This window comes from Oncorhynchus mykiss, chromosome 24 (assembly GCF_057628025.1).
Source record: "Oncorhynchus mykiss isolate SJ-2025 chromosome 24, ASM5762802v1, whole genome shotgun sequence".
NCBI lineage: Eukaryota > Metazoa > Chordata > Actinopteri > Salmoniformes > Salmonidae > Oncorhynchus > Oncorhynchus mykiss.
In genome coordinates this window covers 23,743,030-23,770,196 of record NC_143045.1, presented here as the reverse complement: position 1 = coordinate 23,770,196, position 27,167 = coordinate 23,743,030, and the positions used below count along the sequence as shown (strand labels likewise).

Here is a 27,167-nt window from a genome sequence, read left to right as displayed (position 1 = left end):
AGTACAATTCACTATACTAGTGCTGACGATTGAAGGATGACATCCAGCGGGACCTTGCAGCATGCTTCTCTATACAAGAGTATTTGTGTAAAGGGACTAGGCAATACACATACGTACGCAGTCAATGCAGTACGTGCATACAGTCAATTCAGTGGCTAAGGAAAATGATGGTTCCGGTTGTTATAAATGTGTTCCTTGTCATCCGGCGCTTCCCTTATAATCCAAATGCAACATACAGCTAGAGGTTTATAGCCAGAGGAGTCTGCCAGGGTTCACTCACTGAGGATTTAATCGGATGATCGGATGAGTAATCACTGAACTTTCACTAGAGTTTTTCCACTCTGGTCACACTAACTTTAACTTCAATAGCCTTTAACCTGGCCTGACTTAACCCATCAAATTTTCCCAAATTCGAGATATCCTGCAACTATGTAATAATGGTATGAAACTCCACTGAACATAAAGGGCCAATTTTATTCCTGTAATTGGCAGAGTCCGGGAACCGGTCCAGAATACCCGTAACCCTAAAAGTTAAGAGACATTGTAGCTGTATGGATATGTGCCCCAATAGAGCAGCACAGTAGACAAGATATTCCGCTTAATAAAATCAATTATGGAGTGGTTTTTGCCTTATGCAGAATATATCAAGCTTAATGTTGTAATTTAAATGAAATATATTCTATTTATGAGAGACGGTAGGTGTCATTTTGTATGGGTGAGCAGAAAAGGGAATACTGTTAAACTCCTGCAGTAGTGTGGAGTGTAAGTCAGTAGGAGGAAAAACTGTTTAGTCATCCAGAGATGCGTCACGACAGTAGTGAGAGTGAGGACAGTATACCTCTTGTGTTTTACACTGTGTTTTAGTGTGTAGGTGGAAATGGGGAACACATAGTCATGGAGAAGAACAGTAAGGGAACACTAGTAAACAAATAATAGAGCAACAAAAGTGTGGCTCATATGGTCACATGTCATTTGATCCCTGCAGTTATTTAATACCAATAAGTAGCTAATTGCAAAGTAGGCAGTACATATTATTTTACAATTAAAACTGGCCATGAAAATGGTACCTCAGGGCATACCCACTGGGCACACACTGATTGAATCAATGTCGTTTCCACATCCGTTCAATGAAATTACGTTGAACCAATGTGGAATAGACGTTGAATTGACGTCTGTGCCAAGTTGGTATTTTGTCAACAAGTTATTCAAGTGTTCTTTGCAGATAGCTAATCAGAATATTTTTGGACACAGTGGACATTATCCTACTGTAGAGGCCTTACTACAGGTACAACTACTGACTCAGTCCTACTGTATACTGTGGTGGGTGTTTTGATGTTTCTGAATCAGATCTTAAGTAACCCAGAACCATTAGCTTACCTTTCGAAGTCTGTTTATCAGATTCCGATGAACAAGAAATTTGCATCCCAACTGATTGTAGAGTTTTAATATTGGTATAGAAAACTGTTTCGGCGCAGAATCAAGCCCTGCAGAAGCTCAGAACTTTGTTACCACAAAGTATCTTTTGATGATAGAGCTTCAAGACACAACTAACTGAGGCCTCTACTTGGAGCCATTGCTTGGGCCTATTGATTTACCAGCACCATTGATGTAGGTTTTTCTCACTTTGAACAGAACACTCCCTCTTGAATCACAAGAGGCCTCCTATGACAAAAAGAAGAGGGTCCTATCCCATACATCATTCCAAATGTGTAGTGGCAAAATGAGAGAAGGTGATACTCGCGACTAGCAACTGGCTGGTGTGGGAGCACAGCATGAAGACTCAATAAATTGTTTGAATGGATGGCTGTATATTTGCATCTTACAGGGAAACTGTGTTATTCTGTTCGTCAGACGGTGGACAGTTCAAAAGAGGTATCGGCACAGGAGTGGACTCCTATCATTTTAATTGAGTTGATTCGATTAGAATCTGAGTGTGTTGTTTCTGCCTGTTGTTTAAATTAGCAAAGTGCAAAGAAATGTTCCTTCTGGTTTAGCGTGAGTTTCTACTTGAATTTGGTTAAATGGGCAGTGAATTCGCTCATACTTGGAGAACATGCTTCCAAGCTCCTGTGTGTATCAGACTCACATCGTTTTCTGTTTTAGAGATTAAACTGAAAACACGTGTAACCACATCAAGTCTTATTTAGTTGATAGTCATTTACTCTGTGTATTCTGTAATGTATCATGTATTTCATGTACACTGTCATTGTTTGAGTGTTAATTATTTCATGACTAATAAATTCCATAAGTTAAATTGAGTAAATGCATTCCTCCATGTTCAGAATAATAATTTCATTGACTATATGCTCAGAATTGAGTAAGTCTATTGGTACATATTGTTTATACTACACATAGTACAGTAGGCTTGGGTTTCACTTTGATATTCCTGGTCTACTTGACTGAGTAAATTAATGTCAGAACATTGGTCGCCAGGATTAGCTATTTGTATCTAGCCTCTCAATAATTGCAAAACGGTGACACATGTTCATTATAGTCATACTGAGAGGTGATGAGGTGATGAGAGGATTGCTACCTTGACTAGATCCTCGAGAGACGCACAAGGCCTGTTGCATTTATTCACAAAATAATAGAGTCAGATTGATGAATGTAGTTTATTAGTATATTCAACATAATTCTATATATTCTATATGTACACAAATCAAACTGGAAAGAAGGCAGCAGCTCCTGTTTTATTTACCATCGTTATAATCCTTCGACTTCAAGTTCATAAGGACATGTTTAACATGTTTTGCTTCATCCTCATTTGAATGTTCCTTCACTAAAGATGTCCAAATCATTAGGGAGATGTAGTCTTTTCTCCAATAACCATCTGGATGCCCTTTTCCTTAACTACATGTTATGGGACTGAAAAGCTCAGAGACAGAAGGTACTAGCAGACGGTCCTTTATTCTTTCCTGTCTAACAAACAAAAATTGCCGTCTGTCAGCGAAAGCATCACTCAAACTCTGCAGACATAAACTACATACATTTTGATTCAAAATGTAACTATTTGCGTTCCAAGCAGAAAAGGACGCATTTCATCAGGGGCACAATTTTTACTGGAAACGGGGAGGACATGTCCCCCCCACATTCTGAAATTGCACCCCCCCCCCCCCCCCCCCCCAGTTTTATCATTGGAATGTGATGCAAAACAGGGCAATGGTGTGCTTCAGGACCATGCGGACACCTCCGAGCGGTCGGGTAGGCTGTTTGGAGTGCTTTCTCAACTGGATAATAAAAAAGAAAAAACATGTCCCTCCCCCACTTCTAAAACCAAAGTTGCACCCCTGCATTTCACTACCCATAAGCACCTCACATATTTTCTAGTGTAGTTAATAATGCCTAGCTACTGTACCTCCCCACCACATCAATAATGTTCCAGGCTCAAGGTTAATCTAAATAAGCTCATGATCTGTCTTTCAGAGTTTGAGCTCATGCTCAGAGAAGTGCTGAAAAAGCCACAGAGCCCAAGACAAGTTTGCTGTTTATATACAATGTCCTCCCTCTGCAAAAAGGTATCTAATTCTCAAGTCTGAGTCAGAAAATGAAATACCACCAGCCCCAAGAAGATTTCAACCCTGCCATGAGGATTCAATCCCCACAGAAACAGATAAAGAAGTCCCTCTCACATGAAAAATATCATCTCACATTGCCTTTTACCCCAGTGGATGATATCCCTACCTGTGGGTTGACTGTAGAGCTTGTAGTTCCATATATGATCATGTTCCTGGGGATGTACGGTCATGTAGCACAGCAGGTGACCCGCGCCTCACGACAGCTCTGTATGAGATGGCTCCCACTGCTAGGAGAAGGGGGCTGTGACATCCCATCAAAGCCCATCGCCCTGACACATCAAAGAGCCAGACCCAGGCTCTCTCTCGCCTTCGTGGCCCCTGGGTGAAGTCACAGGCCTGTATGATGGAGCGATAATCACATCCACCGGTGGTGCACTGCAACACTTGGAAGAGAACATTGAAACCAGGGGCTCAAAGAGGTAAATCAAACACATTCACATTACATCTACACAGCCTTTACGCCAGCCAATTATGGGGGAGGTTGGATCAAACACATTCACATGACATCTACACAGCCTTTATGCCAGACAGGTATGGGGGGAGGTTGGATCAAACACATTCACATGACATCTACACAGCCTTTACACCAGCCAGGTATGGGGGAGGTTGGATCAAACACATTCACATGACATCTACACAGCCTTTACACTAGCCAATTATGGGGGAGGTTGGATCAAACACATTCACATGACATCTACACAGCCTTTACGCCAACCAGTTATGGGGGAGGTTGGATCAAACACATTCACATGACATCTACACAGCCTTTACACTAGCCAATTATGGGGGAGGTTGGATCAAACACATTCACATGACATCTACACAGCCTTTACGCCAACCAGTTATGGGGGAGGTTGGATCAAACACATTCACATGACATCTACACAGCCTTTACACTAGCCAATTATGGGGGAGGTTGGATCAAACACATTCACATGACATCTACACAGCCTTTACCTTTTCTCTATGTGTCAGGGGAGAAGCTCCAGGTGGTATCCGATTTTAAGTACCTTGGCATCATACTTGATTCCAACCTCTCTTTTAAAAAGCATGTGAAAAAGGTAATTCAAATAACCAAATTCAACCTAGCTAATTTCCGATTTATACGAAATTGTTTGACTACAGAGGTAGCAAAACTGTACTTCAAATCTATGATACTCCCCCACTTAACATACTGCTTGACTAGTTGGGCCCAAGCTTGCTGTACAACATTAAAACCTATTCAGTCTGTCTACAAACAGGCTCTCAAAGTGCTTGATAGGAAGCCCAATAGCCATCATCATTGTCACATTCTTAGAAAGCATGAGCTCTTGAGTTGGGAAAATCTTGTGCAATACACCAACGCATGTCTTCTATTCAAGATCCTTAATGGCCTGGCTCCCCCTCCACTCAATATTTTTGTTAAACAGAAAACCCAGACATATGGCAGCAGATCCACAAGGTCTGCCATGAGAGGTGACTGTATAGTTCCCCTAAGGAAAAGCACCTTTAGTAAATCTGCATTCTCTGTGAGAGCTTCCCATGTCTGGAATACACTGCCATCAGACACACATAACTGCACCACATATCACACTTTCACAAAATGCTTGAAGACATGGCTAAAGGTCAATCAGATTTGTGAACATGGTCCCTAGCTGTGTGTTGCCGCTTTCCATGTTGTCTGTTGTCTGTAGCTTGTGAGGTGTGGAAACACTTTGTTGCTTTTATGAATTTTGTCTTGCTGCTTTTTGTTTTATGTTGCTCTGTCTGTATGCTATGTCTTGCTTGTCCTATGTTGCTCTGTCTGTATGCTATGTCTTGCTTGTCCTATGTTGCTATGTCTTGCTTGTTCTATGCTGCTATTGTCTATATTGTAATTGTTTTTAATAACCTGCCCAGGGACTGCGGTTGAAAATTAGCCGGCTGGCTAAAACCGGCACTTTTACTGAAACGTTGATGAATGTGCACTGTCCCTGTAAAAATAAAAAAATAAACTCAAACTCAAACACTAGCCAATTATGGGGGAGGTTGGATCAAACACATTCACATGACATCTATACATCCTTTACACTAGCCAGTTATGGGGGAGGTTGGATCATACATATTCACATGACATCTACACAGCGTTACTCTAGCCAGGTCTAGGAGGGAGGTTGGATCAAACACATTCACATGACATCTACACAGCCTTTACACTAGCCAGGTCTGGGAGGATCAAACACATTCACATGACATCTACACAGCCTTTACACCAGCCAGGTCTGGGAGGGAGGTTGGAGGAAGGGACTGATCGGATTGCTATGAGTAGACAGTTACCTAAAGCATATCAAGCTTAGTGATGCTCTTCTCTCTGGTTATGGTCTAAATATAACAAGCCTCATTGTAGGAGGTTATGGAAATGACTGTAGATATTTAGATCAGAGAAAAATAACACAAGACAATATGTCTACCAATTCGAAATGAATACATTGGCAGATACAGGCTATCTCTAAAAGTGGAGTGTGTGCGTGTGTTCCGTAGTGCGTGGGTGTTGTTCAGTGGGGTCAGAGATAGCGTCGGCCCACTCCATTGTTTTGGAACAGATGCCAAGTGAATTCCTCCTACTTTCTTTTCCCTAAGTTAAATTCTCTTGCTTAAACAGTATGTTCTGTTCTGGTTCCATGTTAGTTAATGGATGCTGCACTTATGTTCTTAATGAGCCGGTCTTGCCCCTTAGTCCAGGTATACTGTCCAAGAGACTTTTGCCTTATTTTTACAGTGTGTGTCCACAAGCACACACACACACACACACACACACACACACACACACACACACACACACACACACACACACACACACACACACACACACACACACACACACACACACACACACACAGTCTTCTATAGCTAACCTTTGGGGTCACTCAATTCAGTCCCATTCCAAATCCTATTTTCCCTTAACCCTAACACTAACCTTAACCCAAAAACCTAACCTTAACCATAACCCTAAATCTAAACGTAGCTCCTAACCCTAACTGTAAAACTAACCCTAACTCTAAACCTAATTCTAACACTAACACTAATTCTAACCTTAACCCTAAACCTCCTAGAAATACCATTTGACCTTGTTGGGACCAACAAAATGGCCCCAGTTGGTCAAATGTGTGTTAGTTTACTATTCTTGTGGGGACACGTCCGCACACGAACACGCACACACAGTCGCTCATGAATTTTCAGGACTTTTCGGGGAGTAAAAATGTATTCCTCATACAAAATCCTATTTTGCCTAAACCCAACCCCAACCCTAACCCTAACTCTAACCTTAACCCCAACCCCCTTAACCTATACCCTAACCTCAACCCCAAACCCAAAACCTAACCCTTAAAAAAGTCCTGACTTTTCAAAAATGTTCTTGTTTTCTAACCTTGTCAAGACATTAGGTGACTGGTCAGGACTTTTGTTCCTGATAATGTAGGAAAAAATATACACACACAGACACATGCAAACACACGCACACAGTTTCATGAAAACAGTAATGAATAATTTCATGAAACCTTTGTTTTGTCATCATTTCAGGTTATTCAAAGTCATATTAGAGGCCAGCAGATATTTGAAATTCGAGGTTCTGAATTATTAAAAAGCCCAGTCCATGAATAGCCTTGGCAATGAACTGTCAGGCATTTCTATGGGACCCAAGATTAAACCATGCAACCTTGTTTACAAGTTCGAACACTGGAACACTGGAATATGAGATACAATCTACACCTCGATTAGGATGATAGATATCCGCATTATTATTTTTGTGTAATTATTTCCTACACTTTCTTGTTCTGAACATCTAACACCAGTGGGGCGGATGTTGCTTCATGACAATGATTGCAACAGCAGCTGCTCACCGATTTGACAGCTCCAACGTGCCAAAAGATCCTCTATGCGGGTGTTTACTATTCCTGGTTGCTTGATCTGATTGGCCTAGTGTTTGCTTTTAACCCAAGCAGAAATTTGATTAAGCAGAAATTTGATTATGTCAGTGACTTTTGTGATGGGTCTGTTCACTGTTAATAGCTGTGATATCTTCATAATCGCTTGGCAGGGGAAAACAATCTCCCAATACACTGAAGAAGCTGACTCAGAGACGGTGTTACACTGCTGGGTGGTGAGTATAGCTATTTCTGTTACCAGGGATTCTTACTCAATCGGAAATCATTTAGAAAGGCAACAGTGAATAAGCTGGGAATAATATAGCCAGGATTTGGCTCCTTTCCCTGGTACCCTATGACATTATGTTTTTGGTCAATAATGATGACAGAAGAACAGTATCACCCACATAGTTCTTGGCAGTCATACAAAAAATGGTGGTTCAATGCATGCTGTATTTACAGTACAGACGGTACTAAATTCATACATTGCCTTGGATTTCTATTTCTTGTTTGTACTGTATCATTATTCTCTACCAGCTGCCTGTGCTTAGTAGTGTGTTTGTGCCCAGAGCTTCTGTGCAAGATGAGATTGTTCCACACCAATTACAAATGGTTGCTTAAGTCTGTTTCTCATGATTCGATGCACCTCTAATCCAGTTGTCAGGTAGCATGTGTAAAAATCTCAACTATTTTACAGAGCCTTGGGTGAAATCAGGACTTGCTCACGCAGCAGCTTGTGCTGTATACTCTCACTTCCACTAGCTCTCTCTGTCAGGAAAATAACTCCTAACCACACATACTTACAGAGGACTAAATCAATTAACAAACTAACAAACACACACACACACACACACACACAGACAGTCAGACACAGACACCCACATAAACGTGCACACACACGCACACGGTTCTCTAACAGTAACATACTGTACTGTGCTTTTGGCCATATTAGGTTTATTCCAATGAGAACACACATAAAACAGATGACATTCCACCTATGGGAGAAGTTATTTTCTCTAATGATAAAGGATCTTTATGCAAATGGCATAAATATGATGCTACAATGTCACAGTGAAATAAAATACATTGTTGGGACAAGTGTTTGGAGAAATGCAAATAAATGTTATAGAAGGGGGAGAAGGGTTCAATTTAAGAGATTTGTCATCTTAGCTATCATCAATATATTGGTTTACAATATCTGTAGAAATTGTTCATTGTAGTTTGCATGCCTAGAAAATACCCTGTATTATTAGCAGTGTATTAAACTTGCTATGTCGAGGGGACAGTTCATTATCATGCAAGCTCTGTCATACACATCCTCAAAAGAAAAGTGTAGAAAATGTGACACACAGGACAAGCGACAGAGTCATACACTCTCTCAAGCAGAGACAACAGTAGCTAGCTGAGTCCAGACCAGGACTATGGGTAGAATAAAACTGAATCTGGACATCTGCAAAATCTGTGTACGCGACCAATACAATTGCATTTTATTTAGATTTGATTTAAACAGAACTAACCAAAGGTGAAATAAGACGAATAGCACAAAAAGCTTATGTCACAGTGCAGGGAAGAAATACTTATGAGCGTACATATCATTATAAACCTGCTTGTATCATCAGTAGCCTATACTCAACACCATGCACTAAAATATGCACCAGTCAGGGGCAGGAGGGGGGACAGGGATGGAGGGAAGGGGGGCATATCAGGGTCACAGGGCTTGTGCTTATGTATCATGAATATCAAAATGAGGTACTGCCCGTTCCTCTGGGTCCAATACTGAGGGACTCTCTGGGTTCTGTGTTTTGCTCTAGTATATTTGTCACACGTAATGCGATTAAGCATGACAGTGGAACCGCACGGGAGATTGGACAAAATACGAGGGTGATTGGACAAAGAGACAGCGCTTGATCTATGGCGGCGAGCTGAACTGAGCTGAGCTCTACTTCCTGCCTACAGGTACGAAGGAGGGCTAAAGCGCGGCTGCGTACATATTGCCTTCAGTTAAGAGATTCCATAGTGGACTACTGTAATAACAAAGCGTGACGGGATTGAAGATAATGATCTGGTCCGCACATATTCTGTCGGAAGCGGAATCAACAATCTCTAAATTTAGGATATTGGATCATTTGTAAGCTGTGATATTCGTTCGTCATGGCTACCTGTTCCACTTCAGGTTATACAGTATATCACTTGAGCTATTACTACTGTAATGGAAATATGTGGTCGCCGCAAATATAAAAAGACAATACGACCAATCTGGAGCATATTATGTGTATTATGTGTTTGTATAATTGTGTATGTGTGTGCTTGTTTGTGTGTATTTGTGTCTGCAAAACAAATATATACTACAGATTGACACTCTAGAGAATTATTGCATGGGGAGGGGGGGGGGGGGGGTCTTTTATCTCCAAGCAATGCAATGGAACAAGCTGGCCATTGACTAAATGAGGCATAGTCTTTAGTAACTTTGTCTCTGGTTTGGCTTATCTGAAGTAGTCAGTCCAGTCCGGGCTGGTCTTCCAGAGCTGCAGCCGAGCCGTTGATCTCTCCCCTCTCCCCCTCCTCCCCCTTGTCCACCTCTTTGGTGAGTGGGTTGTGGGTGGACAGGGGTTCCAGGGTGTAGGGTTTGGGGGGCTCGGGCGTCAGCGAAGAGAGCGTGGGGAGCAGCTGGCCCTCTCGTAGCGTAGCAGCTAGCTCTTTAGCACTGCATGACGGAGTGTTGGTCTCGTAGATGTCGTGGAAGCTGTTGTAGTCCACCTCGTAGAAGCCCTTCTCCAGAGACAGGACCGGGGTGAAACGCCAGCCCCACAACACCTCTTTGTCCAGATAAGAGCTCCGGGCCTGGCAGGTCATCCCTGTTAACACACACAGACGCAATCACATGTGCACACACACAAACGCACACACAGAAATACACACACACACACACAAACACACACACGCACACACACACACACACACACACACACACACACACACACACACACACACACACACAGAAAGGGAGAGCCAGATGGAGGGAGGAAGAGGAATAGTAAATTATTCACAAACAACACTCAACTCCAGAGTCAATAATGGTCTGAGGTCTCAGGATCAACAAACAGGGAGGATCAGTGAGAATAAGATATGAGGAGCATCAGGACTGAGAGGTCCAAGAAGATATGTTCCACCTGGGATTCTCTGTGTGTCTATGCTAATGTCCATACCTCTGGAGAATCTGTCTCATAACCTGATAGGAATCCAAAGTGTGCTCTACAAAGCATTGTTAGATCTCACTAACCATACAGCCTGCTGTAGTGTCCAACTTAATTGATGGGGAATGCAGTATCTATCCAAATTGAGTATGTAGCATGTACTGCCCTACCAAGCAAATGGGCAGTAACTGCACATTTGGTCCAAAAACATTTTTATACATTTAAACCATGCTTTATCATGTGGACAAATATCCTGCCTCCATTGTGTTGTGTTATGGAGAAAATGGGGGGAGGGGGGGGGGGGGGGGGGGTCATCACTTACGTCAGTTACTGCCTTTTACCTTGGTTTCACCGAGCTTTGCGCTGCAGTGTCTATGGTTTACCTTGGCACTATTGATTGTTCTTTGCTGATACGAGTATCAAACTATATGAAACTGACAGACATATACAAATAAATATATGAACATAAGTTGGTGTAAAAACAAAATGTAATTGAAATGTATTCCAGTGGGTGTACCAAGGTCAAAGGTCATGTCAGAGGTCAGGGTCAATATGAATAAAAAATAAGACAACAAATAACCACATATCCAGTGATCTGCCTACAACTAATTTGGTTGGACAATAAAACAACTTTAAAGCCATTTTTATCAGTTCCACTCAATCAGCTGCTCTTTTTTTTGGTAGGGGTGAACACTGGAGGGTCCTCATGGTAATTGACAGCACACAGCGCCCTTGATAGACAATCAATTGATCTGAGAAGCCAACTGCTTCTTTAGGGAACTGGCATAGGATAATTTTTTCTTGGTGAATCACTGAATAAACATCTCTTGGTCTGTTGGGGAAAACAAAGACCCACCTATCTGCTGTGATCTAGTACTAAATAACAACATCTTGAGGAGCCTGCTACACTCCTGCTGTGATTACATCAGGGCATAGTAAATCCATTACTCTGAGTGGGAAGAAGAAGACAAACACTGTCTATTCTATGGGAAGGTTAGAAAGATGCGATATGGTCCTGTTGACTCAGCCTGGTCTTATAGACAAGAAGTAACATCGTAAAGGTACAGCTGGGACACTCAAATTAGTATGATATGCTATGTTTGGTATGGTTGCATAAGACAGATGATTACTTAAGGCAAAAACAAAGGTTGCTAGCGTTAGCCACCTAGCTAGAATTCGTAACATATCATACATTCCATTTAGCAAATTTGAACCATCAAATCAAATCAAAGGTTATGTCACATGCACCGAATACAACAGGAAATACTTACTTACCCTTAACCAACAATGCAGTTCAAGAAATAGTATTAATAACAGTTTTACTAAATAAACTAAAGTAAAGAGTTGTACAATAAAATAACAATAACGAGGCTACAGTTGAAGTCGGAAGTTTACATGCACCTTAGCCAAATACATGTAAACACATTTTTTCATAATTCCTGACATTTAACCCTAGTAAAAATTCCCTGTCTTAGGTCAGTTAGGATCACCACTTTATTTTAAGAATGTGAAATGTGTCACGAGCGTTTGTAGAATTAACGGACCAAGGCGCAGCGTGCGTGGAGTTCCACATGTTTATTCAATGAAACTCACAAAAACAATAAAGAGTAATGAAACGTGAAGCAAATGCAGTGCTCAGAGGCACTACACAAAAACAAGATCCCACAACCTTAACTTTGTTGTGCTTAAGCCATTTTGTCATAACTTTGGAAGTATGCTTGGGGTCATTGTCCATTTGGAAGACCCATTTTGCGACCACACAGTTCTATTTTTGTTTCATCAGACAAGAGGACATTTCTCCAAAAAGTACAATCTTTGTCCCCGTGTGTAGTTGCCAACCGTAGTCTGGCTTTTTATGGCGGTTTTGGAGCATCGGCTTCTTCCTGCCTGAGCGGCCTTTCAGGTTATGTCGATATAGGACTCATTTACCTGTGGATATAGATACTTTTGTACCTGTTTCCTCCAGCATCTTCACAAGGTCCTTTGCTGTTGTTCTGGGATTGATTTGCACTTTTCGCACCAAAGTACGTTCATCTCTAGGAGACAGAACGCGTCTCCTTCCTGAGCGGTATGACGGTTGCGTGGTCCCATGGTGTTTATAGTTGCGTACTATTGTTTGTACAGATGAACGTGGTACCTTCAGGCATTTGGAAATTGCTCCCAAGGATGAACCAGACTTGTGGAAGTCTACAATTTTTTTTCTGAGGTCTTGGCTGATTTCTTTTGATTTTCCCTTGATGTCAAGCAAAGTACATCCACAGGCACACCTCCAATTGACTCAAATGTTTATATTTTATTTAACTAGGCAAGTCAGTTATGAACAAATTCTTATTTGCAATGACGGTCTAGGAACAGTGGGTTAACTGCCTTGTTCAGCGGCAGAATGACCGATTTTTACCTTGTCAGCTCGGGGATTTATTCTTGCAACCTTTTGATTACTAGTCCAATGCTCTAACCACTAGGCTAACTGTCCCTGATGTCCTTACACAGCACTCTGGTCTTGGCCATTGTGGAGAGGTTGGAGTCTGTTTGATTGAGTGTGTGGACAGGTGTCTTTTATACAGGTAACGAGTTCAAACAGGTGCAGTTAATACAGGAGGAATTCTTAAAGAAAAACGAACAGGTTTGTGAGAGCCGGAATTCTTACTGGTTGGTAGGTGATCAAATACATATGTCATGCAATAAAATGCTAATTAATTACTTAAAAATCATACAATGGGATTTTCTGGATTTTGTTTTAGATTCCGTCTCTCACAGTTGAAGTGTACCTATGATAAAAATTACAGACCTCTACATGCTTTGTAAGTAGGAAAACCTGCAAAATCGGCAGTGTATCAAATACTTGTTCTCCCCACTGTATGTAGGTAGGTGTAAAGTGACTATGCACATACTATATACTATGTCTATACATTTTAAAAAATTGTTACATATTGTACGTTCAGTAAATTTATAACATGCTGTATAATATGGATTATAACTCGTGACATATATGAAATGTGTGGTGGACATCCACAAATTACGTACAGAATAAAACAAAATGCTCTGAAACCTGGTTGGTTGACTCTGAAACCAGTGTTTGTTCATGTTTCAAATTAAGCATTAAACCCACCTTATAATGTACAATGGATGTTTTTCCATACAATTTCAAAATCTAGGTTAACATGTGAATTATATGTGGGCTGAGTGTGCATTATACAAATGTGTCTGGACTACACGAGTAAACTATATGTGATTATTTCATGCAAATGTTACATTTTGTTACATAATACAACAACAATATAATATATTTGACATATTCATGAATCTGTTAGTAATTATTTTTTAAGTTTGACGTGCTCTTCTTTGAAATCGCACAGAAGGAGAGATATTGGGGAAGAATGTTCAGTAAACAGACAAAACTGTATTTTATCTCTCTCCCCACCCTCCCTCCCTTTCATATCCCTAGGACTAAGTTTCTTCTCTCTTTTAAAGCAATGCATACCCAAGGACATCTTTATATAGATTTCAACATTTACACAACAACAAAGATGTTGGATAAAGGAATAAAACAGGCATATTTGGTCTATAAATAAGGGGAAATTGTTTCATCCCCCAACTCTTCTGAGAACATTAAAAACAACAGCAGTGCATGTAGGCAACAATAAACACAACAGGAAGCTCTTTGATGACTAGGGTCTTTGGGCGTAGCAGCTCCACTAGCTACATCATTATCAGCAGGGCATTCTTATTTGTGATTAAACACAAAAATACTGTATATTCCACATTTCAAAAAATGACTTTGAAGTAAACCAGTGCATGTTGTTCACCACCGTTTTTCAACAGCTCTTCTCAGAGTTGGGATTGGAACAATCCATGGACTTTTATAACACTATGCCACGGGGGTCTCTACACACCCCTCCCACCCCTCCTCTCCATCCCCATCCACAGTCACTTCTCAGGGCCATCAAGCTTGAAGAGGCATGTGTGGGAGAGAGATGTCACCTCTCTGCAGCATTCATTTAGCATCCAGCAGCAGCACAACAGAGCCCATTCACCCACATACTGGACCTGGATCCCTCTTAAGCCTGGGAGTCAATAGAACACTGGAATGTGTTTCTGTCCCCTTAAAAACACTGGCCATCACCTCAAGGCCAGGGTTCCTCTGGCTATTTTTATCTAAAGAGCTGTGTGTGTGCTGCAGTGAGTTCAGCTGACACAATGGAACGCTCGTACGCGGGCACACATGCACACACAGCACTGGGTAACACAGTTTCTCTGGACCAAATAATATAGTCAGTCCACCCTCAAAACATTGCTTGGGATTGTTTCATTATAATGTGTCCTATCTATAGCTACTTTATATACCATATTTAGCTGCTATTTAGCTGCTATTTATAAACGTTTTATAAAAATTACATATCAAATAGCCTAACTGTGGAAAAAAGTAGTCGGCTTGATGATATTTTCGACCACTATTTATTGTTGAATTTAGCGGGTTTTGTCTGGCTAATAGCCTACACAAATGGGCTGCAATAATCAAGGTAATTTAAATTACATTAAATTCAATCCAACTTGCTTTTTTGTGTGCAAATGTTTTCACCGCTGGTTAAAGGTCCAGGTTGTGAGCAAGACTGTTTTCTATACTGAGTATTGCCAACCCAGAGAGTCTTTCCTGAGACATTATGGGCCTATGTCCATTGCACTACACACAATTTTAACTTAGTGTTGAATAATGCATCCCAAGAAATACCAGAGATAAGGGACTATTGATATTTGCAACCACACAATTCAAACACCGATTCACCAGTATGAATGAAATCAAGCCCTCAAGAACTGTTGTCCGCCAAGTATGATAACCTCCTTGCATCTGTTAATTTATTGGCTGTCCCGTGTTCAGACGACCTGTCCCCAGAGCTTCCTATACAGTTTATCTCATTCCATAACGTGTTGAGGCCAGCAATTAAAGAGAATGAGATGCTCAATTAAAGATCTTGCAAAACTACCGTATTTGAAGCACAACTCCCTTCTACCCAGTTTCCCTGATGGTGCTACTGCAATCCTGCTGTTTTCACCATCCCTGTAACTTCTACAGGGAGATTGTTTTCTAAACAAAACATCATAAAGAACTACCTAAGAAGCATTAGGCTCTCAGTCTGAAAATGAAAAAAATCACTTTCAAGGCCCAAGGCACTTTTCCAGTCACATTCCTGAAGCCCAAGAAACAAACACTTAGCTTCCTAGTACATATGGACATTAAACAGTTTTATGAATGACTTCTTGTAGGGTTACTATCAAAATGATTTAAAAAACAAAATAATAATAATAGATGTTGATGATAGGCTCGTGGGCCCCCCTGCCGTGCAGGGCTGCGGGGGTGTCCGGTACGACAGTGACGCACACACACACACACACACACACACACACACACACACACACACACACACAGAGAATGAAGGCTGGTAACACGATGCAGGCTGCACGGGGACACAAAACACCCTGTTTTCTCTTGTAAATTGCAATACCTGCCGATGTGTGTTTTCTGCTCAGTTTGTCAAGGAGGATTAAAAAATAAGCGTATTCGCTTAGCTAGGCTTGAATTGTAAATGGTAGAGGGTCTCATAAGATGTTGATTTGTGATACTGTATTTGAAGCAGGTTCTAATAAACAGTGTACTGACATATTAATAATGTGCTGAGAGAATGATAATCAGAGTATCTTACAAGACCATTTGATGTATTCCCTTTATATCTGTTGCTGTTGCATTGACAAAGACATGGATATAATATTATTTGACAAGATAAATCATCATCTTGTTTTCTAATTATCTGAAATGCTCAAGGTGAAAGAAATTACATTTGTCAGTGGTATAAGTGGCTGATTCAGTGTTTTTTTTATCTTCAGGGTGGTAGGTTGTCAGTGATATAAGCAAATGTCAGATTTTATTTTTGTCACTGAGATTATGCTTATGCAATCAGATGCTTGCTGCAGGGCTATACATGTCCACGGTGCAAAAATGGTACATGAAAAGGGCAGTTTACTGTACTTCAAGAGATGGATATGTGTTTTGCATTGGGGGCTGTTTAGCATGCCCTCGGCTTGGCTATAGGAATGGATCCCACGAACCGTCCAGATGATTCCACTATTAATCAAAATCATTACGATTTTGTCAACAGCACATTAACTACAGTACAAGCCTAGTAATTTAGCACTACAGCAGAGAATGTACCCCATCTAGAAGCTATCTAGCCATAATAGAGCAGAATAACAAACTCATACATTTATAATGACAAGTGTGGACATAAATTCAAAAGTTGCTGCAGCATGGGGGTTACTGTAATGGTGTCTTTGACCTTATAATACATCCACTGGTTGTTAACTCTGAGTAACGAAATGAAAGTGAGCTATCATTACCCAGTCCAGGTACTGTGGGCTTCGATCCAACAGTGAGAGTTGTAGGCTTATGCTTTCTCTGGCTTATAGCCGACACCAAGATGACTGATCAATTGGGCCATTCGTCAGATGCAGTACTTTGTAATTTACACAAAGTCCACAAAATCAATGTCATTAGCAAGAGCCGACCATATTGATTTCCTCTCCTGCAGATGAACAACATTTAATGCAAAATGGTTGAAGGCCACAATTCCCAGGTCAGGAGAGGTCCTTCTGTTAATTCCTGTGAGAAACGCTTGTGATTGCTTGTGTAAGACCCCTTTAGTATCATGACATAGTGGAGGAGGGATTACTCAACGACCAGTGATTGTCATGACGACATGGGCCCATCGTGGCATGCTCCTACTGGTCAAGAGGAAAGCGATGCGATTTACTGCCTGAGTCTAGGCATCAGGCACGGTGTGAGTGTGAAGGTTGACTACTTGTGGTATGGGAAGAAAAATGAAATAAATAAAAATCCTAAAAGAACTAGAGCAGAAATGTTCAGATGCATGAAAAGCCGTGCCAGATCAAATTAAAGGTTGGAGATTTCTGTATTTTAAAAATAGGGGAAGATGAAACGTAAACTGAAAATCCTCTGTCCACCGATGAAAATATTCCTAATTATGCTACTTAGGATTTCTTGTAGTCACTGCATTTACACTGTATTTACAAGATGGGGAGAGATACAGAGCATTCAGAAAGTATTCAGACCCCTTGATTTTTTCCACGTGTTATTACGTTACAGCATTATCTAAATTCTAAATTTGATTAAATCGTTTTTCCCCCCTCATCAATCTACACACAATACCCAATAATGACGAAGCAAAGACTGTTTTTTTTTAGAAATGTTTGCAAATCTATTAAAAAGAAAAATAAACGGAAATATCACATTTACATAAGTATTCAGACCCTTTACTCAGTACTTTGTTGAAGCACCTTTGGCAACGATTACAGCCTCGAGTCTTCTTGGGTATGATGCTACAGTTTCTCCCATTCTTCTCTGCAAATCCTCTCAAGCTCTGTCAGGTTGGATGCACAGCTATTTTCAGAGCTCTCTAGAAATGTTTGATCGAGATGTTTGATCAGGTTCAAGTCCGGGCTCTAGCTGGGCCACTTAAGGACATTCATAGACTTGTCCCGAAGCCACTCCTTCGTTGTCTTGGCTGTGTGCTTAGTGTCATTGTCCTGTTGGAATGTGAACCTTCATCCCAGTCTGAGGTCCTGAGCACTCAGGAGCAGGTATTCATCAAGGATTTCTCTGTACTTTGCTCCCATCTCCGCAGAAGGACTCTAGAGCTCTGTCAGAGTGACCATCAGGTTCTTAGTCACCTCCCTGACCAAGGCCCTTGTCCCCCATTTGCTCAGATTGGGGTAGGGTCTTGTCCATTTTCTCTACGAAGAAGAAGCCTGCTCCGGCGGGAGAGGAAGAGGGACGGATAAATCCATCAGCTAGGGAGTCCCCAATGTAGGTATCCATAGCCTTGGTCTCCGGTCCCGAAAGAGAGTACAGACTTCCCCGGGGAGGCATGGTGCTAGATAGAAGGTCAATCCTGCAGTCATAGGATCAGTGGGGCGGAAGCGACGTGGCCCGGGCCTTGCTGAACATCTCCCAGAGGTCCTGGTGCTCCGCAGGAATGGCTGAGATGTCTGGGGCACCTTTCGAACCACCAGGAAGACGTCCCGGGCAGGTTGTGCAGACTTCAGGCAATGGCCGTGGCAGAACGGGCTCCAGCACATGATAGCACCAGTAGACCAGTTAATGAGGGGATTGTGTCATTGGAGCCAGGATAATCCCAATATCATGGGAATCAGAGGGGACTTGATGAGCAGGAACTGGATAGCCTCACTGTGGTTCCCTGATATCCGTAGGTGGATGGGAGTGGTGTTGTGGGTGACTCGGCCTATAGAGCGCCCGTCCAGTGCTCTAACATCCATGGGAATGGTGAGGGGCTGAGTGGGGATGTTCAGCTCGGACGCAGGGTAGCGTCCAAAAAAGTATTGTCTACCCCAGAGTCAATGAGAACCCAGAGAGATTTGGACTGGTCTCCCCACAGCAGAATGGCATGAAAAGGGGTGTGAGCAGGGGAAGCAGGAAGTCCTCCATTTAGCCCACCAGAGTCCTTGCTCCTACCGGTGAGCCTGGCTTCTTTAGAGGACAAGAGGATACGAAATGACCAAGAGTCCCCCTATACAGACAACTCTTTGTGTCAATCCTGTATTGCCGTTCCGCTGGTGACAGCCCAGCTCTGCCTAGTGGCATAGGCTCAGGAAGCGGTGACCCTCAGGGCAGGTCAGGAAGACTTTGGTCCTCTCGGCAATGAGACAGTCGGGAGCTTCCGGGTTGACTTGGAGGCAAGGTGGGTTCCCTGGGCGTGCAAAATCGAATTTCCTCTCCCTCCGTCGTTCCCGTAGTCGCCCATCGATTCAGATGGTCAAAGCGATGAGGGAATCGAGATCCATAGGTAACTCCCAAGCAGCAAACTCGTACTTGACCTCCTCCAAAACGAAGTGCAGGAACATATCAAACAGTGCTTTCTGGTTCCAAGCATTCTCCGCTGCTAACGTGCGCAAATCCACAGCATAGTCAGCCACACTGCAGGAGCCCTGCCAAAGCTGGATTAGCCTCTGTGCAGCTTCTCTCCTGGAGAACGGGGAGTGAAAAACCTTCTTCACCTCTGTCAAGAATTCCTCCAGACTAACACATACATTCCCATACAGCAGTAGCCCAGGTGAGAGTCATCCCGGGCATCAGCATAATGAGATGGATCTCTCCAAGATTAAAGCATTCCGGGAGGGGGGCGGGCAAGCAGAGTTTATTACAGCAACAGAGCTAAGGTACCGGACAGCAGGCAGGCTCAGGGTCAGGGGCAGGCAGAGTGGTCAGGCGGGCGGGTTCAGGGTCAGAACAGGCAAGGATCAAAAACCAGGAGGGTGAGAAAAAGAGAGTCTGGGAAAAACAGGAGCTGACAGGACACACACTGGTAAGCTTGACAAACAAGACGAACTGGCAACAGACAAATAGAGAACATAGGTATAAGTACACGGGATAATGGGCGACACCAGATCAGGGCGTGATAGTTAAGAGTCTTGCTCAAGGGCACATCGACACATTTTCCACCTAGTCTGCTCAGAGATTCAAACCAACAATTTTCAGTTACTGGCCCAAACCTTTTAACCACTAGGCTACCTGCATACACTTCAAACAGACATACCACAATGGGTTTCTTCACTGTACCCAAACCAAAACCAGATTTAATGAGTTGCTCAGTTATTTATAGAGCCATGCCATTGTGAAATGCTCTGCCGCAAGAGGGTACTCAGGCAAAAAGCATGTTTATTTTTAAATTTTTTGAAGACAACTTGTAGCACAGCTCCCATCCTATTTCTACTGTATATAAGAATGCTAATATGTACACTACCGTTCAAAAGTTTGGGGTCACTTAGAAATGCCCTTGTTTTTGAAAGAAAAGCACATATTTTGTCCATTAAAATAACATAAAATTGATCATAAATACAGTGATGACATTGTTAATGTTGTAAATGACTATTGTATCTGGAAACGGCAGATTTTTAATGGAATATTTACACAGGTGTACAGAGACCCATTATTCACAGAACAGCACAAACTGGCTCTAACCAGAATAGAAAGAGGAGTGGGAGACCCCAGTGCACAACTGAGCAAGAGGAAAAGTACATTAGTGTCTAGTTTGAGAAACAGACTCCCCACAAGTCCTCAACTGGCAGCTTCATTAAATAGTACCCGCAAAACACCAGTCTCAGAGTTCCTCTGTGTTCTTTTGCCCATCTTAATCTTTTATTTTTATTGTCCAGTCTGAGAAATGGCTTTTTCTTTCCAACTCTGCCTAGAAGGCCAGCATCCCAGAGTCACCTATTCACTGTTGAAGAAACTAGCCACTAATGTGCTTGTCCTCTTGTGGTTACATGTGGTTACCTAGGTTACATAAATAGTCTCACAGCTAAATCCTTGCCCCTTTCAAACACAATTTTCTTGTTGTCTGCTTGATGTTGTCAATTTCAAAACTATATTTAAGAAAAGTATATGTCTAAATATGACTTTCAACATTGCCTGCTCCCGAGAGTTCTCTCTACTTCTAAAAACACGATATTGTAGAGCTTCCCTCATGTCCCTTTTCATTAAGGTGCTTGCAGCCACATGAGTGAGTGCTAGCTAGCTAGCTACCTATCGGAACATTAAGCTAGCCAAGATCAACAACACAAGCAAACAGACTATACTCACAAGTAGTGAGTGGAGTTACAAACAGATTATACTGTTAAATGTCTTAAAAAAACGATTTTCCAACTTTTTTTCAACTTCTCTCCATTAAATCGAGTTAATGAGGAAATCGACACCTTTGCAGCCTGAATGGAGAATGTTTTATATACAAACCGGTCCATGGGGATACGAATATATAGCAGGCTGCATTCATTTCCTTTGGGGACGGTAAGATGAAACGACACAATATCGCCATCTGCAGGCCTTTGGGCTCAGCCATCAAGTAGTACAAAAATATAATTGTGTCATTGTAACTTTGTACTCCCTGACGAAGGCCATACTGCCAAAACATGTCAGAGTTTTAAAATATTTGTTCAAATCAAATTATAGTTTATTTGTCACGTGTGCCGAATACAGCAGGTTTAGGTAGACCTTACAGTGAAACGCTTACTTACAAGCCCCAACCAACAGTGCAATTTTTAAGTAAAAATATAGGTATTAGGTAAACAACAGATAAGTAAAGAAATTCAAAAAATTTAATATGACAGTGAAAATAACAGAAGCGAGGCTATATACAGGTGATACCGGTACAGAGTCAATGTGCGGGGGCACCGGTTAGTTGGGCTAATTTAGGTAATATGTCCATGTAGGTATAGTTAAAATGACTATGCATAGATGATTAACAGAAAGTACCAGCGTAAAAGAGGGGGATGGCGGGTGGGGGGTGGTGGGACACATTGCAAATAGTCCTGGTAGCCAATGTGTGGGGAAACCGGTTAGTTGGGCTAATTGAGGTAATATGTACATGAATGTCTAGTTAAAGTAACTATGCATAGATGATAAGCAGAGTAGCAGCAACGCAAAAGAGGGGTTGGGGGGGACGACACATTGCAAATAGTACCTGTTCAGGAGTCTTATTCCATTGAACATGCCATGCAAATAAAGGCATTGTAATTACACGAAGAGTGCCCTGTTTCTCCTTTCTTTAAAAAAAAATTAACTTTCACAAGGAAGAAAAAACATGACCCTACTGAATAAAATAAGCAAGTGACCCGTATAATGCATCGTATTTAGATTAGTGCATTATAACCTGCCAGTATACGATGCGTAAGGCTTGCACGTACAGTGTTTATGAGTGAAATAATACACCACAGGAATATATTAGGACAAGCAAATAAGGAAGCCAGGACTCTACAAGTTCCTCTGCTACTATGATAAATAAGCAGATTTCCTCAATCAATATTCCATACAAGGATTTCCAAGGCTATCAGGAAGCTAGCTGGGGGATCTCGTGAATGCAATTAATTAAAAAGTCTCTGGGACGCAACTTCGGCATCTGCCCCTCATTAGGCATAGGATAGGTATTTTACAGCTTGAATTTAAATGTTGCAAGAGAAAAAAGTGAAATCTTCTTATCCTTAGACATCTGTATAAAACTGTGTTTTTGTGTTTTTGGTAACTTTCCAGAGAAGAGAAGGCGCTAATAATGCTTTGGCCAGGCCAATACTGTCTGAAACCCCCCTGGAGCGATTGCTTTCATCATTACACCGCCTCTCCCCAAATACAGACCGCCTCTCCCCAAACACAGACCAGCATAGGCAGCTAATGTTCTTTCCTTTTTGGAACAAACATCTCAAAGAGGTCTCTCTGATGCACCAACATAGGGTAGATGTGGGCCTAAGTGTGGATGTGGAAACATATGCATAACTGTAACAACCTTCCTAATAAAGACCTTACCCACTGTTTTTTTTGTGGTAATTTATCTTTGTAGAAAATTACAAGGATGGTCATGGCAACAAGATATATAACCTATTGTCATGGATCCCTCCGGAAATGTCATTACGCACACCTGGTCCCTATTCCCATTTGATTGTATAAGTGTGCCCTTTGTTCACCATTGTCCTGTTGATTATTGTTCCAATGTCCGTTGGTCGTGTGAGTACCTGTGCTGTGATGTTTTGGCTTTCGTCCGACGTGTATTGTGCAGATGATTACGGGTCTCGTCCCATGTGATAATCATTGTGCGATTGCGTATTTTTATAGTGTTTGTTTGGTCTTTGTCCCCGTGCCTGTACATGGCACGCTGTAATTTGGGTAAATAAAAACCCCTGTTACGCATTCCTGCGCCTCCCTGTCGACTCTTTATACCAACGTGACACCTATGCTCTCAAAAAGTGTTGTTTCTATTTTTTTAATGGTCTTATGAAACTTATAACAGCCATATTGAGTTGGTGAATATATTTATTATATGCAGATCCGTACCACATGGTGCCTCTAGAAATTGTGTTTGTATGGGTTTGAAATTGTCTGGTTTGTAGAATGAAAGATATTACAATATCAATGAATATGAAGAACCTCAATGGATTAACTGAACAGACAATAGTTAAAATGGAATTGACCAAGGCCCAATCCAGAAACAACTCCTAGCTAGCCCCTACTCCCTATGCATTTGTGTAGGTGCAAAAAGATTGGACAATTCCACCAAGCCAATCAGAAGACAAGGTGGAGCTACTACCATATTGCTTATGCCTATCAAATTATTTCAGGTCTACATGAAGGGTCTATGGGCTAGGGGTCCTGCTGACCAATTAGCCTTGTTTCAAGAGGACGTACCTGTAGCTTCAACCATGCCCTCCAGGATGACCACAATCTCAAACTCCTCCTTGTCCATTTGGGCCTGGGACAGCTCCCAAAAGGGGCTCTTCTCGTTGATCTCGTGGGAGATTATGAGTGGGGACACCAGGAAGAGCCGGTCGTCTCCCGTGTCGAAACCGATGTTGATGTCCGTCTGGTTGAGAGGGATGAACTCCCCCTCCTTGGTCTGCTGTGAGCGGATCAGCTTGGCCCGGATGGAGGCCTCCACAATGTGGGAGTTGCGCAGGTCCCCGACTCTGAACATCAGACACAGCTTGTTGTCCCGCACAGAGATCACCGCCTTGTGGGAGAACATGAGCGTCTCGGCACGGTTCTTTGGCTGGGAGATCTTCACGAACATGCAGCCCACCATCATGGCATTGACGATGGAGCCCAGGATGGCCTGGATCAGCAGCAGGATGATGCCCTCAGGGCACTTCTCTGTGATGACGCGGTAGCCGTAGCCGATGGTGGTCTCCGTCTCAATGGAGAAGAGGAAGGCAGAGACGAAGCTGTTGAGGTTCTCTACGCAGGGGGTCCAGCCCTCCTCGTCGCTGTGCCACAGATCCCCTCGGATCAGGGCGATGATGTACCACAGCAGGCCGAAAAACAGCCAATTGACCACATAGACCAAAGTGAAAATGAAGAGGCTGAAGCGCCAGCGCAGGTCCACCAGGGTGGTAAACAGGTCGCTAAGGTAACGGTAGGTTTCCTGCACATTGCCGTGGTGAACGTTGCATTTGCCGTCCTTCTGGACGTAGCGTTGTCGGGGCTTCTTGATGGGGTCGGCGATGAGGTGGGTGCGCTCAGTGGAGATTTGGGCCTCCCGCATGTGTTTGGGAAGCTTTTTCACCTGGAGAGACAGAGAGGAATAGAGACAGTTCTGCTGAGATGTTGGTCACATTATCATCGTCTTCAAAAGTTAATGTGTGTAGTCAGGAGTGACCTGTTCAGGAAGAACTCTGTGCTCTCATTACAGTCTATTGCTAGAGGCCATTGTTTTCCTGGTCAGGTCAAAAGGTCAACAAAAATGTATGCCTCTATTCATTTGCAATGTCCTCATATTACCCTTGTTACGACAATGTGTGAAATGTCCTGATTTTACCCTTGTTGTTACAATATGTGACATTTCCTCACATTACCCTGTTGCTAAAATGTGTGAAATGTCCTCATATTACCCTTGCTGCTACAATGTGTGCATTATATTATGAGAAAATACACATTCTAAAGCTTTTAAGTAATTTCTTTGCATTCATGCTCAACCACCTTCAACTGCTACCCTCATTGACCACAAATAAACTGTAAGTCAATGCTACAGATACAGTTGAAGTCAGAAGTTTACATACACCTTAGCCAAATACATTTAAACTCAGTTTTTCACCATTTCTGATATTTAATCCTTGTAAAAAAAATCCCTGTTTTAGGTCATTTAGGATCACCACTTTATTTTAAGAATGTGAAATGTCACAATAATAGTAGATAGAATGATTTATTTCAGCTTTTATTTATTTCATCACATTCCCAGTGGGTCAGAAGTTTACATACACTCAATTAGTATAAGGTAGTATCACCTTTAAATTGTTTAACTTTGGCAAAACTTTTCAGGTAGCCTTCCACAAGTTGGGTGAATTTTGGCCCATTCCTCCTGACAGAGCTGGTGTAACTGAGTCAGGATTGTAGACCTCCTTGCTCACACACACTTTTTATTCTGCCCACAAATTTTCAATAGAATTGAGGTCAGGGCTTTGTGATGGCCACTCCAATATCTTGACTTTGTTGTCCTTAAGCCATTTTGCCACAACTTTGGAAGTATGCTTGGAGTCATTGACCATTTGGAAGACCCCTTTTGCGACCAAGCTTTAACCTCCTGACTGATGTCTTGAGATGTTGCTTCAATATATCCACATAGTTTTCCTGCCTCATGATGCCATATCATTTGTGCACCCGTCTCTCTTGCAGCAAAGCACCCCCACAACATGATGCTGCCACCCCCGTCCTTCACGATTGAGATTTTGTTCTTCGGCTTGAAAGCCTCCCTCTTTTTCCTCCAAACATAACGATGGTCATTATGGCCAAACAGTTCTATTTTTGTATCATCAGACAAGAGGACATTTCTCAAAGTACAATCTTTGTCCCCATGTGCAGTTGCAAACCATAGTCTGGCTTTTTTTATGGCGGATTTGGAGCAGTGGCTTCTTCCTTGCTGAGTGGCCTTTCAGGTTATATCGACATAGGACTCATTTTACCGTGGATATAGATACCTTTGTACCTGTTTCCTCCAGCATCATCACAAGGTCCTTTGCTGATGTTCTGGGATTGATTTGCACTTTTCGAACCAAAGTACGTTCATCTCTAGGAGACTGAATGCGTCTCCTTCCTGAGCGGCATGACGGCTGTGTGGTCCCATGGTGTTTATACTTGCGTACTATTGTTTGTACAGATGAACGTGGTACCTTCAGGCATTTGGAAATTGCTAAAAAGGATGAACCAGACTAGTGGAGGTCTACATTTGTTTTTTTTGAGTGCTTGAGTGATTGTAGCTGCACTGCTCCCCTAACATTGTGTGAGAGAGTGTCTCTCCAAGCACATGTTGCACCATGACTGTGGGAGGAAGAAGGAAGGGGAAAAAGGGAATAAAAGCAGAGAGAGAACATCGGGGTACAGGGCCTTTCTTCCTCACTGCTGGCCCAGCAGGCGATCTGGCTCCACAGCTGTGCCTCCCCTGTCCCTCGTGTCCCCCTATGGGACACTGGCAGGTCTGGATAGGAACATAGGAACACCCCACTGTCCCGTCTCTCTCAGCTCCTACTCTATCCCCCAGCACACACAGGCCAAGGGTACATTGGCACTCTGTATCCTGATCGGTGGAGACGACGAGCTCAGTTGTTAATTGAAATGTGGTATTGCCGTAGTGGTGTTGCCCCTCCTGTGCCCTCTGAAAATCAGAGTGTTAATACTCAAAATCAGTGTGTTAATCAGGCACCTGTGTTCACTGCTCACCCTCTCCCCAGAGTGGCGTGACATCCGAAACTGCCACACTACTCTTTTTTTTTTTACAACCTGTATTGAGTATTATTCAGCACCAGCTCCAACACTGAAATAATGGCCTCCGATTGAAGGAATTCAAATTAAAGACACAACCTTCAAAATGCATGCTATAGTCCCGCAGATGATTTAAATAAAGATCTGAATACTGTTGGCAGGTTTCCTTTGACCCAGGTTTATTCGACCAAAGCAA

The 27,167-nt window shown here is 42.3% G+C and overlaps 1 protein-coding gene across 1 annotated transcript in view; it reads right to left on the bottom strand.

Annotated features, from left to right (window-relative positions):
* Positions 1-8,393: 8,393 nt before the first annotated feature.
* Positions 8,394-27,167, bottom strand: part of LOC110504037 (G protein-activated inward rectifier potassium channel 4) — a 35,473-nt gene continuing 16,699 nt past the window's right edge. Inside the window, exons 3-4 of the mRNA XM_036961824.2 lie at positions 23,909-24,782; positions 8,394-10,311 (exon numbers count right to left, since the gene is read on the bottom strand). Of these exons, the coding sequence (XP_036817719.2) occupies positions 9,953-10,311; positions 23,909-24,782 (1,233 nt within the window). The 3' untranslated portion in view covers positions 8,394-9,952. The remainder of the gene's footprint in view (positions 10,312-23,908; positions 24,783-27,167) is intronic.